The 12,439-nt window shown below is 47.2% G+C and overlaps 3 protein-coding genes across 3 annotated transcripts; all 3 read left to right on the forward strand.

Annotated features, from left to right (window-relative positions):
• Nucleotides 1-209: 209 nt before the first annotated feature.
• On the forward strand, nt 210-2,132 carry SPPG_04601 (uncharacterized protein). The gene is made up of 4 exons (XM_016752837.1): nt 210-467; nt 531-945; nt 1,007-1,766; nt 1,834-2,132. The coding sequence occupies exons 1-4, from the start codon at nt 374-376 to the stop codon at nt 1,945-1,947; spliced, it is 1,383 nt and encodes a 460-aa protein (XP_016608312.1). The 5' UTR covers nt 210-373; the 3' UTR covers nt 1,948-2,132.
• A 324-nt stretch (nt 2,133-2,456) lies between these two features.
• On the forward strand, nt 2,457-4,702 carry SPPG_04602 (uncharacterized protein). The gene is made up of 3 exons (XM_016752838.1): nt 2,457-2,861; nt 2,924-3,055; nt 3,114-4,702. Exons 1-3 carry the CDS (start codon nt 2,506-2,508, stop codon nt 4,456-4,458), a joined length of 1,833 nt encoding a protein of 610 aa, XP_016608313.1. The 5' UTR covers nt 2,457-2,505; the 3' UTR covers nt 4,459-4,702.
• Nucleotides 4,703-4,710: 8 nt separating this feature from the next.
• On the forward strand, nt 4,711-7,027 carry SPPG_04603 (uncharacterized protein). Its single transcript, XM_016752839.1, has 13 exons — nt 4,711-5,176; nt 5,257-5,305; nt 5,378-5,428; nt 5,497-5,533; nt 5,589-5,667; nt 5,749-5,811; nt 5,865-5,932; nt 6,003-6,114; nt 6,182-6,253; nt 6,311-6,417; nt 6,472-6,609; nt 6,671-6,737; nt 6,813-7,027. The coding sequence occupies exons 1-13, from the start codon at nt 4,984-4,986 to the stop codon at nt 6,851-6,853; spliced, it is 1,077 nt and encodes a 358-aa protein (XP_016608314.1). The 5' UTR covers nt 4,711-4,983; the 3' UTR covers nt 6,854-7,027.
• The last annotated feature ends 5,412 nt before the right edge of the window (nt 7,028-12,439 follow it).

Below are 12,439 nucleotides of genomic sequence, written 5' to 3' on the forward strand. Positions count from 1 at the left end.
TTCCTGTTCAAATCGCACGCCATCCATATGCTCCGCGAAAGAAGCCAGTGATCTTGGCTTACCAAAGCCTTCGGTCGGAGCGTGAGTCATGAATTGCACGTGACATTACGCAAACAAAACTCAAATTCCACATGGGTTTGTGTAACAGTTGCATGTCACGCGCTCCCATTGGAAAAGCGCCGGCCGAAATAATCGACCTTTTGTTGGGTCAGGTGTGCCCAATCCTCGCCATCTTGCGACAGCACGCTTCGACGGGGTGATGCAGATACAACGATAGATATAAAGGACCTTCTCCTTTTCGCCTCCCTTGACTTTGTTCCCACATTGTCATCGCTTTTTCATTGCACTCCTGTTTCGGTATTTTTGGTTGTCCATGCCTCCATCGCCTTCCTGGGTCGCCCCCCGCTTGGCGGCCTATGCCAAGAGAACACCACGGCCTGTAAGATTTGAGGAAATGCTAAAGTTTGGTGGGTACTTGCTTGCTGTGTGGGTTTTATAGAGTTGCTGTTAAAGTGTTTATATCTGTCCAGGCGAGCGTCCTTCACAGTCAACTCTTTTGCAAGCCGCAAAGTTCCTGGCTGATGAAATATCTGTCCGATTAGCTCACCGATATGCGGAACTGGAAACGCTGCCGTATGGCCTTAAGGAAATGCATGCTGTTCATCAAGTGAAAAGCTGGTATGCGGAGAGCTTCAAGGACCTGGTCGAATTTTACAACGTGATCGACGCCCATCGTCGTAATCCCAGTCTGGGATGCAAGTTTGAAAGTGAACATGGAATGCAGGGCATGGGATCGTGGTTCAGTAAGCTGATCGGTGGAGCACGTGGTCGGAAAGATGAGTTCGATGTGTTACCACCTGGCTTAGCAAGCACTGCAGCTCTGGATATGACACGCCCCTCTGTCATGCCAGCAGTCAACCAAGTGTCTGCGGAAGCCGATAGCCTGTATGTTGTGCTCACTCTCATATTTTTCTGGCTCTGCAACTGACATTGTCTCTTGACTTAGTGCATACTTTGGACAATGCCAATCTCCGCACCTTGTCAATGCCGCACCTGCCTATAACAAACAATTCAACACCATTCTGAAGAGAATCGTAGACCGCCATAATCCGGTCGTTGTCATTGTCGGCAAAGGTGTTCGGCAGCTCACTCAGTCGCACCCGTACCTTCCCGAGCATCACCCTGAAGTTCAATCATTTCTCAACCGCTTTCATCGTAACCGAGTTGGTGTACGAATTCTCATTGGACATCATCTCGCACTACAGCGGCAGCATAGATTTCCACACCACATTGGAATTGTTTGCACCCGTACAAGCGTGGTGGATGTGGCGTCGGAGGCGTCAGTTGATGCAGCGGAAGTGTGTGAGCAATCTTACGGGGTGTCACCACCTGTTGAGATTCAAATACCGGAAGGAGGCGTGCCAGATTTTGTTTATGTTCCCTCTCATATGCACCATATCATTTTCGAAATATGCAAGAATGCCATGCGGGCGGTGGTTGAGAAAGAGGAGACCCGTGTGGGACGGGGAGAGGCAAAACGACAAGATCTGCCGCCTGTGGTGATCAATGTCCAAGTGAGGGGTGACGATATCGTTATAAGGGTATCAGACAAGGGCGTCGGCATTCCAGTGCGAGAAGTCGACAGGGCCTTCCAGTATGCGTACACCACGGCGAAGCAAGCACCTATAGATCCGGACTTTCATGGGTCGGAGGTTGATGGAGCTCCTATGGCCGGATTCGGATACGGTTTACCGTTGAGTCAGTTGGTAAGCGTTATATTAAAGTGTTGATCAGTTCATCTGTCCGATTTGTTAATGTTCTCTCTTTATGTAGTATGCGCGATATTTCAAGGGGGACCTTACTCTGCAGTCTCGTGAAGGCCTTGGGACGGACGTCTTTTTTACTGTGAAGAGGGATTGGGTCGGCGACGAACCAGTATTGATGTAACACTCTTCTTGCGGGTGGTCCGTTTTGTGGGCTTCCAGTGGATTGTACAAACTGTTTGGAAGGATAGATGAGCTCGGTCGCGTACGTCGCGTCGCGACCGCAGCAATTGTGTAGATAGACTTTTTTTAGACTTCTTTATTTCAGTCCAATTTGGCCTATACCATTATCCCAGTTGCCTTCTGCCCCATCTTACTGTATCTGTGAGTCTCAAGCATCTTTGATATTCCTACCAGATATCGTGAGTGATGTGGTCAGCGTCCAAAGCACCCTGCTGGAATCAACCTCATCGAATCGGTTGTAGTGCATCATATGTCCATATGTGGAGACAGTAGCGGAGGCTCAGCAGGGGTCCAACTCTTGGTGGCGTGCACAAATATGACTGTTTATGGCATAATAGTTACTATTTATAGTCAATTGTCGTGCAAAATTATTCCATCAGCAATCAGCCGCGATCTCAGCCTGGGAATTTAAAAGACGAGCTGTGCGACTCTGGGTAACCTTCTCCCCAGTCCTCACGTCAGCAATCGTGTTAGACACCACCGTCGTCGTGGAGCAGGGATGGCATCTGCTGCTGCATCCTATCCGTCGTCCACGGGCAATGCTGCTTACAGCAATCGAACTTCCCAGAACGGTCCTACGTCAAACTCTACCTCATCCCCAACGTCTACGTCTTCTCAACACGCCCCTACTGGATCAGCTGCCGCAAAGCCCTACTCTTCCTACGTGTATGCGAATCGGTCAGCCCCACCGCCCTCCACCTTTTCTCCTTACGTACCTATCTATTCGCCTACTTCCCTTGCGTTCTCACCTGGAGTCGGTCCTACTTCCAGTGTCCAGCAGGGAACCAATGGGCTGCCGCCGCCTGCCACTGGCAATGCCGACGACGAAGAAAGACATCGGGATGTTAGCCAAAGGTAGAGTTGTCTCGTTTATATGGGCTGTGCCTTCTTGTCAATTTCTGACACGTGTATGGCAGCCCGTTTCCGGATTCGGCCTCTAATGAAGTAGATTCTCCGATCCTCCGTCGGCAACGCTGGATGGATTCTGCCCCTTCTTGGCGGCCAACCACGCAATCTTGCGCAGTCCTTAGTATGGATAGAAATAAATCGTACGTGTAGTATGCTACATCTTTGAGTCGTTGCCAAAGGTATTCATGCCTGCACCAGGTACTCCATTCGACTCAACCCGCGCATAGAAAGAGGCTTCTTCTTGGCGGATAATGACTGGACCTGTTACCGTCGGAATTACTTTCAGGTCAGCATCAGCTTCTCGGCAATGGATACAGTGGGACATCGCGTGGAAATGCCCTGCTTGGTAGCGCTAGACGGTCAGCTGCATACCGTCACCGCGTTCCATGTTGGCATTGGTGCCCGTACCTCAAATGGTCAGCGGGAAGTCGAACTTGTCCAGCACACGGCAAAACGGGATAAAGGTCCGCAGATGCTACCCGAGCCGAAGCTCTGTCAACCTCAAGATCCTATGACCACAGCTACGCGAGGAGTGGACTCGTTCCATAGCGTGACCTACGAGCGACTTCAGTTCAAGGCTGCTACAGCTAACAATGGCAAGCGACGTGCCGCACAACAGTATCATGTCCTTGTGGCAGAGTTGTATGCTGAGCTTTCAGATAAGTCCCGCATCAAAATAGCAATCACCGAATCCGCTCCCTTGGTCGTCCGGGGCCGGGCACCTGGACACTATGCCGCGATGCACAATAAAACTGGCGCAGGTGGGCATGCTGGGAGAATGCCATCACCGACAGTAGATGGATATCCTACGGACCAGAAGGATCATGGTGCCCCTAACGTGCGGCCGCCGGGATTCCTTTCGACAGGAGGTAGCCCTTCGGAGACAGTTGCCATCCGCCCGAGTGCTGTTCTTCCACCTCCATCGGTTCTTGCAGGTTTCTCTCAACAACAGCAAATGTATGCGCATGCATACCCGAGCGCCCAGGAGATCAACTACTACCAGCAGTACCAGCAATATCATCAAGCTCAACGACAGAATCAGCAGCAACCGGAGCATCAGCATCAACAGCGAGCGCAAGATGCGAACAAAACCCATCCACACAATCCTCCGATACATCTTTCCCCGTCAACAACATCACCGGCGCAACCTCAGATTTCAGCAAACAACTACGTTCCACAACATCACCAATCGAATGGAAGTTATTCACATGTGACCATGCCAACATCGTACCCCTCTACGTATTTCCCAGCGACAACTTCCCCGAACACGTACCACCAGCATTCGACTTCCCACCCTCTACAGTCAGCGCCACGTCCGCCCATATTAGGATCCACATCGAGCACAGGTGGCGTATCGCTGGGGACAATGGCTGCATCCCATCAAGCAGTCTCTTCAGGCAGTGTTCAACCGATTCCAGTTTCACCGCCTGTATCTCCACCCAAAAATGCGCCCATCGCGTCAAGTACGTTAAAGAATGGTACTGGCCTGCACGAAGTAGATCGCGACAGGCAGGATGGGGCGAGACAGCATGAGGGTCGATGAGAAGCATGTCGCAGAGCTGGCATTTCAAACAATATCTGTATGTATGATCTTTTACCTCTGGAGAATCTTTATGAGAATGTAAATGTTTTTGTGACTATTTGGTTAACCGCTGGGATCCGGACTGTATTCTAAAGTTCCTGCGCCGGCGTTTCAGAATATAATATTACGTCCTCTGAGGGGATGGTCAGGTCTGTTATGTATCGCTCAGGGATAAACGCAGGCTACTCAAGTATAGTCAATGTGCCTGTTCGAATGGGGTTGTAGATGCTCCCTTGAATAGTTCCATGCGGAATTGGTTCCCTGCACCAACGTTTCGAAATTGGTTTCCCATCCCGGGGGGACCTGTATATCTCCCTCAGCGGTAAAACGCAGAGTGCTAACAGAAAGTTTTGTAAATTTCGTTGTGCCTGAAAGAAGTAGGGTTCGCAACCGTGTTGGAATGACAAATTAGCTGCATTTCTAATTACAAAGCACGTAGTTAAAGCGGGACAGGCTGGGGACAGGTCTCGCCTGTGTTAATGACTCATGCAAGCGATAAGGAGAGTTCTTTCCTCTCCAGCCCAGCAGCGTCCCCTGCATCATTTTCAGATTCTGCGAGCTTCTACTTTCATCCACACGAACGCCTGCCCATCGAGCATGAAAGCCATCCAAGTTCGAAACACAGGGGACTCCTCGGTCCTCCAGTATGTCGACGTAGACAAGCCAGCGGTATCGGCAGGTAGGCGTTGAGTGGACAAAAACTCTTCTCCCGAAGCATTAAGCTAAATATTAGACTGACATACTGCTGGCGAAATACAGGCCGCCTATTAATCAAGAATTCCTTTGTCGGTGTCAATTTCATTGATACGTAATGTGTTTCAACTTTGCGGACTTTGCTTGCGTGCCCACAAGAGTTTCTTAAAACGGGTCAAAACCGTAGTTATCATCGCAGTGGTCTTTATAAGGTTGAGCTTCCTTTCATCTTGGGCCGGTAAGCATCCCTGGGATTTAAATCATCCTGATACGAACCAAATAAACATTTTTATCGCCTCAACAAAGTGAAGCGTCTGGGATCGTGGAAGCCGTTGGTGAAGGGGTATGTTCAAAACTTGTGGGGTTAGAGGACCCCAAGTTTAATCACCCAACTCTAGGTCAGCGGTTTCGCGCAGGGTGATAGAGTCGCATATTTGTCTGCATCTACCTACGCCCAATATACTGCGACTCCTCCCAGTAAGTGCCCTGGGTACTGAAACTACAAGATCACATCAGGAGTTGGCAGAGCATCGATGCTTAGCACTTTCCTTTTTGCAGCAAACGTAGTTCGACTTCCTCCTGAAGTGACGCTGGAGCAAGGGGCTGCCTTGCTGCTCCAAGGTGAGGATTCTTATTCGTGTACACTCAGGCTGCTTCTAACAACGTCTTTACAGGATTGACGGCACTGATGTTGGCACAGCAAGCGTATGAAGTCAAACCGGGCGATGATGTACTTGTGCATGTAATTGAAAAGCCGTTTTGCTTGTTCATTTGAATCCTTGACACTGTCCTGATCAAAGTGACTACGTCAGGCGGCGGCTGGTGGTACCGGCCAGATGTTGGTCCAAGTATGCAAGCACCTAGGTGCTCGTGTGATTGGAACCACCTCTTCTGAAGAGAAGGCTGATACGGCTCGTAGGGCTGGTGGGTGCCTTGCACTCCGCTGTTTGCCGATTATTGCCTTTCCATCTCATCGTTGTACTATCTTCAGGAGCCGATGATATCATCCTGTACACGAAGCATGACGTCGTCCAGGAGGTACGCAAGCTTACCAACGGCCAAGGTAAGCCAATTGTGGCAAGATGCGCATGGCACGTCTGTAACCTCAAGTCTCTCTCAGGTGTGGCGGCAGTGTTTGACGGCGTAGGGAGATCAACATTCGACGAGTCCCTTGCATGTCTGAAGCGATTGGGGTTCATGCTGTCGTTCGGGAATGCATCTGGAAAGGTCAGTTGTGTGAATCCTCCCGTGATGATATGTCTCAGGACTAAGTTTGAACAGGTGGATTCTATCGATATCATGAAACTTGTGCCACGTGCGATTCGTCTAATGCGACCTAGTCTGTTTGAGTTCTTAACGACAAAAGAGGAGTTTGATGTACTTGCGAAACAGCTGATGGACTTGATGGCAGCGGGAAAGGTGGTCCTCCTATTTTCTGGACTTCCAGACTGATGCGGCTTATTAAGATTTGTGTTGCCAGGTTAAGATTGATCCTCCCATGATATATCCCCTTGAAAACGCTGCAAAAGCACATGATGTCTTGGAAGGTACAAAGAAAATCCCTTGTATGAAGTTCCTCTTGTTATCTGGGAACACTTACTTGGCATGATTGATTCTTCTAGGCCGCAAAACCCAGGGCAAACTGCTCCTGCAAATCCCTTAATGGGTTGGAGTAGGTGTAAAGTAAGTATGATATTGCTGGGAGGTAGATATTTCACATCAGGCTGCATAAGATTGGAAATCTTTTGCACATGTTTGGCCTATAATGGCAAGACTTAAATATATATAGTTTATATTCTTTCAAAATACAAAGGTACATGAAAGGGCAAGACTAAGTGACATCAGGAAAAAGTAAATTATTGAATATGTCCAGCTTATTATTAGAATTATAGACAGCAATGCAGCAGATTTAAACAGTAAAAATGGGTGGGCATCAGTTACCAGGCAATGGATCTTAAGTATCCACCAAGTAGAAAATGAGATTGGTAAATCAAAACTAAAGGGTTCAGGTTTGGGGCTCCATAAGAGGAAAAGTTGCAAAATTTTAAACTAGGGTTTTAGCAATGAGGGGAAGAGATAGGTAGTACAGATTAGTTTGAAAATGAGGTGGAGCTTTTGGGGTATATATATTAATGCCTGGTCCAGAGATATCAATCACAGGGTTCATATTGACCTAAGGATAGCAATAAGAAAGCTATTTTGAAGTGATAATATTGTTATATTGCAGTAAGTACACCTTCCCAAAATCAATTCAGTATATTTGAGGTTGCTAATTCTATTAAGAGTAATAATATTATACTGTCCCAGTACTAGAAAGTATCTCCAGCAACTTAGACTGAGAGGGAGTAGTGAATAAGCAATACTATAGAAAAAGAAATGGAGATCATAGAATTTCTACCTGACTTTGACCTCTGCTTGATATGCTTATAATAGTAGTAGATGGTGGTAAGCAGCTTGTCAAGAGTTGTGGGTGCCAGTCTTTCCAACTAAATTATTTAATAAGTGTTATAATGAACCACAGACATTCAAGCTACATTTCCAACACCCACTCAGTCAAGTACTAGTATAAAAATATAGCCTATTATTTTATAATACTGAGGTGTTTGACTTTGGGTAATGCCTTGATAAGAATATTGACAGTCTGTTTGTACATCTTTTGTCTTCAACAGCTTTCCATGAAATGGTGCTAGAAAAGAATATGTTTGGTCCCTGTGTGGCCTAACTCACCAAGAAGTATTGTGAGAGGGATAGCTCCTTTTGGCCTGATGCAGTACTGTATCAGGTAATAGGAGGGTGATGTGGGTTGCTTTTTGCTTTGCCAGTTGACTGACCTGCTGCCTATTTTGATTAAGAACTCAGTGTTTGTATTGTCATTCAGGCTGCTACTCTGGTCTGGTAACCAGCAAAGCACCAATGTAAGAACCATCATTCTGATTATAAATCTGACCAGTGGAGCAGTTGCTTCTTGGTACCCAGCTGGGACTGTTTCAACTTCTTGTGTATCTCAAATCTCTGTTGTAAAGCTAAACTGCTAAAATTCCTGACTGACAATAGTGTGTGTGTGTGATAATGTACCTTCTACCACCCTGATTTGGAACTTTATGGACTTACACACATCATCATAAATCATCCTCAGGAGTTGTCTCTTGCCAATGGCACATGCTTCACATGGTGATATTTCCACACCCTTTTAGCCTTCTAACTGCAAGCTAGCAGGTTCCTGCCAAAGGTTTTGATGTGGCTGGCATGCAAGTACATCAATTTGAAATACCACAATGACAGTATAACTGCTTAATAGCCTGATACAGCATCCTTGCTGATTTTAATGGGCCCTCTGACCACATACAAGTTCATTTTCAAGTCTGGGGAACAAAGTACATGTCTTTGGGAGTACAGCATCTGCTGTGTATCAAGGGTGATTTAAAACATGCCATATCACCTGAAGTATTTTGTGGTGTGGCTGACCAGACAAACTTAATCTGGTAATACTGATGTGTATTTTATGATCCAATTTTTACCTGTAAGACATGTGCTGTGAGGTACCTAGTCTCAATGCACTAGACTGTGCCTTCAAATCCTTTTGGATTGTCATCAACCATGAGCAAGAAAGAGGAATGGCTGCTGAATGTGCTTCTTGGCTTGTGTTGGCATTTGTTTGGTGACTCCCCTAAAAGTCACTGTGTTCTTTTTAAAGTAGGGCTTCTTGCTGCAGTAAAAGCACTTCTCAGCTATCTTCTTGGCTGTCCTGTCATTTGCAAATTTCTGACCACTATCTTTGCTGAAGAATACTTTGCCATGCTTCTTCAGCCATATTTCTTCAGCCATTTTTCCTCAGCCAGCAATGGTTACATTAGAAACTGCAGAGGTAGAGATTTGTTTCTGGCTCCAAAAGAGACTGCCTATTGCCAATCACTCTAGAAAGGCTGTAGAAATTGGTGGTGCCTTGTCTTCTTTTCCACTTACAAAATCCATCCCCTATCTTCAATACAGTGTGATTTCCTTTCCATGCAGCCTTTACTGCCACTTCCCTTCCTATGGTGAATATCACTGAGCTTCAATCAGGCCTCTCTTCTAGCCAGAGCCATCTATGGGAAAGGCATGGGACCAGTCACCTACCATACATGGCCCCTGCAGAGACCAGATATGACACCAGAGTATTGAAACTTAGTGCTTGGAACACTGATTTCCCATGTAGAAACCACTTCTGAAAGGCCTAGTAATGCCTGTGACTGCTAGTAAGACTTCTGGGTGCAGTAACTTGTGGGATAACATGCTATTAATCCTGAGACATTCAAAAGTCCCCTCTATATAACCCAGTACATTCTCCAGCCTCCCTCCACCTTTGTTTACTGTTTATATGCTTCATCCCACTTGTTTACATGTGTTGAGATTCAGGCTTAAACCACGCTGTATGATCTATAAATCATGTGAGATCATGCTGGGATGTCATTAGACAGTTCACATCTGATTTGGCTAAGTTACAACATGGGGAATTGGACTTAGAATAATCAGAATGATCACAGACGTGTGTGGGAATGATTTAAAGGGGTAAATCATCATGTAAGCACTCTTAGAAGGTCTGGAAGATTTGTGATGATCTAGATCTTCAGGTAATGTTTGCCAAGGCATGGCTGAAGCTGCTGAGCATCGCTGAGCATGGCTGAGCATGTAAACAAGTGGGCTGAAGCATGTAAACAGTAAACAAAGGCGGAGGGAGGCTGGAGAATGTACTGGGTTATATAAAGGGGACTTTTGAACGTCTCTGAATTAATACAAGCGTGTTATCCCACAAGTTACTGCACCCAGAAGTCTTACTAGCGGCCACAGGCATTACTAGGCCTTTCAGAAGTGATTTCTACATGGGAAATCAGTGTTCCAAGCAGTAAGTTTCAATAGGTTATGAGCCCTGATAGCTATCACTGATATTTTCCTGCTTCAAATCTCTTTTCTGACGGCCACACCATCTTCCTGACGGACCTATCTTCTTCCCAACCTCATATTTGGACCACCTACCATACCAGGACGACTTCACCTCTTCCCCAACAACAAATCCACTCACCAAATCAGCTCAGACATGTCAAACACGGACTTGGACACCAAACTCACGATGGAAAAGTTCAATGGCATGAACTATCACCTCTGGAAGTTCAAAATGATGATGTTGCTGAAGGAAAAGGGGCTGTGGGGTGTGATTGAGGGGGATGAGAGCATGGAGGGAACCTCTGAGAAGGATTGGAGGAGAAGGGATGAGCAGGCAATGGCTGTAATTGCTCTGTCACTGAGTGATGCCCAACTCATGCATGTACAGACCGCTGTAACTGCAAAAGAGGCCTGGTTAAAGCTCAGTGAGGTCCACCAAAGGAAGGGAATTGCCAGTAGGCTCTATCTAAGGAGGAAATTTCTCACTCTGAAGATGGAAGACAGCACTGGGGGCATGTTGGGACACATAAACACGGTCAGGACAATGGCTCAGCAGTTGGAGGCCATTGGGGCGCCAGTCAGTGAAGAAGACCAAGTCATCACCCTACTCTACAGCCTACCAGAGAGTTATGAACAGCTGGTGGTGTCTTTGGAGGCCAGGAGTGATTCTCTGACACTGGAATTCCTCACATCACGGCTTTTGCATGAAGAAACACGCAGGAAGGAAGCTGGGGGTGAAGGAGATAGCAAAGGGAAGGCCTTTTTCAGCAGGGATGGTGGGCAGAAGGTTGGCAAGCATGGTGGGACCAAGAAGATAGCAGGGAAGTGCTTCTATTGCAACAAGAAGGGTCACTTCAAGAAGGACTGCAGGAAGTTTCTGGCGGACACCAAACAACAAGCCAATCAAGCCAGCACCAGTCAGGCAACTCAGAATGAGTTCCTATTCTTTGCTCAGTCGGGAGATGAAACCAAAACCTCTCAGGGAGCAGTCTGGTGGATTGTGGACTCGGGTGCTTCACAGCACATGTCACACAGGAAGGATTGGATGACCAATTACATGGAGATGTCACCAATTCAAGTCCATCTGGCGGACAACAGAACAGTTCAGGCAATAGGGAAGGGCCAGATCACACTTGAGACAGGCAGAAACCGATTCTGTACCCTCAGAGATGTGTGGTTTGTTCCCAAGCTTGAAAAGAACTTGTTTTCAGTAAGAAGAGCCACTGAAAACGGTGCCAAAGTTGAGTTTGGCAGCAAGGGATGCTGTATCAAGACTTCAGATGGTCAGGAAGCAATCCAGGGAACTCTAGGCGGCGGTCTATACAAGTTTCATGCAAGAGAACATGCAAACATAGCCTCTGGAATGAGTTTGGAGCTCTGGCATCGCAGGTTAGGACACCTGAACATCAACAGCATCAAAATCTTGGCTAGGAACCAGCAGGGAAGCGGTCTGGAGGTCAAGAATCACACAGAAACATCACCATGTGAAGCCTGTGCCATTGGAAAGATCACCAGGCGCCCCTTTCCAAAGGGAGAAGCAGCTAGAGTGGCTCTACTGCTGGGGGTGGTTCACAGTGATGTGTGTGGGCCCATGAAGACACCAAGTCATGGTGGGGCAAAGTACTTTGTCACATTCATTGATGACAAGTCAAGGATGACAGCAGTTTATCTTCTGAAGGAGAAGGGTGAGGTTCTCAGCAAATTCAAGGAGTTTGAGGCCTGGGCAACCAACTTCACGGGGCAGAAGATCAAAACTCTCAGATCAGACAATGGGGGAGAGTATGTGGGCGAAGAATTCAAGAAATTCTGCAAACAGAAGGGAATTCAGCAGCGATTCAGCACCTCCTACACACCAGAGCACAATGGTGTAGCTGAGACGATGAACAGGACACTGGTGGAAATGGGAAGGTGCATGCTGCACCACAGTGGACTCAGCTACAAGTTCTGGGGTGAGGCAATCATGACAGCGGTCTATCTCAGGAACAGGAGCCCCACTGCAGCACTCAGCAACCAATCAACACCATTTCAAGAGTTTACAGGCAGTAAACCAGATCTCCAGCACCTCAGAGTGTTTGGCTGCATGGCCTACACTCATATTCCAAAGGAAAAGCGGTCAAAACTTGATGAGAAGGCCAAGAAAGCAGTCATGGTCAGCTACAGCACTCAGAGTAAGGCCCACAGACTGTGGGTACCTGAAATGAACCAAGTTGTCATGTCAAGGGATGTCATCTTTGATGAAAACTTGATGTGGAGCACTCAGGAGCGACTGCAGAGTGTACCACAGCAAGACCAAGAGCTACACATGCCTCTGGGAGGGGAGCCTTCAGTG

This window comes from Spizellomyces punctatus, assembly GCF_000182565.1.
Source record: "Spizellomyces punctatus DAOM BR117 chromosome Unknown supercont1.7, whole genome shotgun sequence".
NCBI lineage: Eukaryota > Fungi > Chytridiomycota > Chytridiomycetes > Spizellomycetales > Spizellomycetaceae > Spizellomyces > Spizellomyces punctatus.

What these genes read in the sequence shown, in the direction of transcription:
- SPPG_04602 (XM_016752838.1), top strand. Translation starts at nt 2,506, where the DNA reads ATGGCATCTGCTGCTGCATCCTATCCGTCGTCCACGGGCAATGCTGCT. An exon ending in CATCGGGATGTTAGCCAAAG is followed by an intron (nt 2,862 to 2,923) that starts GTAGAGTTGTCT and finishes CGTGTATGGCAG; the next exon opens with CCCGTTTCCGGATTCGGCCT. An exon ending in AGTATGGATAGAAATAAATC is followed by an intron (nt 3,056 to 3,113) that starts GTACGTGTAGTA and finishes TGCCTGCACCAG; the next exon opens with GTACTCCATTCGACTCAACC.
- SPPG_04601 (XM_016752837.1), top strand. Translation starts at nt 374, where the DNA reads ATGCCTCCATCGCCTTCCTGGGTCGCCCCCCGCTTGGCGGCCTATGCC. An exon ending in TGAGGAAATGCTAAAGTTTG is followed by an intron (nt 468 to 530) that starts GTGGGTACTTGC and finishes ATATCTGTCCAG; the next exon opens with GCGAGCGTCCTTCACAGTCA. An exon ending in GTTTACCGTTGAGTCAGTTG is followed by an intron (nt 1,767 to 1,833) that starts GTAAGCGTTATA and finishes CTCTTTATGTAG; the next exon opens with TATGCGCGATATTTCAAGGG.
- SPPG_04603 (XM_016752839.1), top strand. Translation starts at nt 4,984, where the DNA reads ATGCAAGCGATAAGGAGAGTTCTTTCCTCTCCAGCCCAGCAGCGTCCC. An exon ending in TGGAAGCCGTTGGTGAAGGG is followed by an intron (nt 5,534 to 5,588) that starts GTATGTTCAAAA and finishes ACCCAACTCTAG; the next exon opens with GTCAGCGGTTTCGCGCAGGG. An exon ending in CAAGCTTACCAACGGCCAAG is followed by an intron (nt 6,254 to 6,310) that starts GTAAGCCAATTG and finishes AGTCTCTCTCAG; the next exon opens with GTGTGGCGGCAGTGTTTGAC.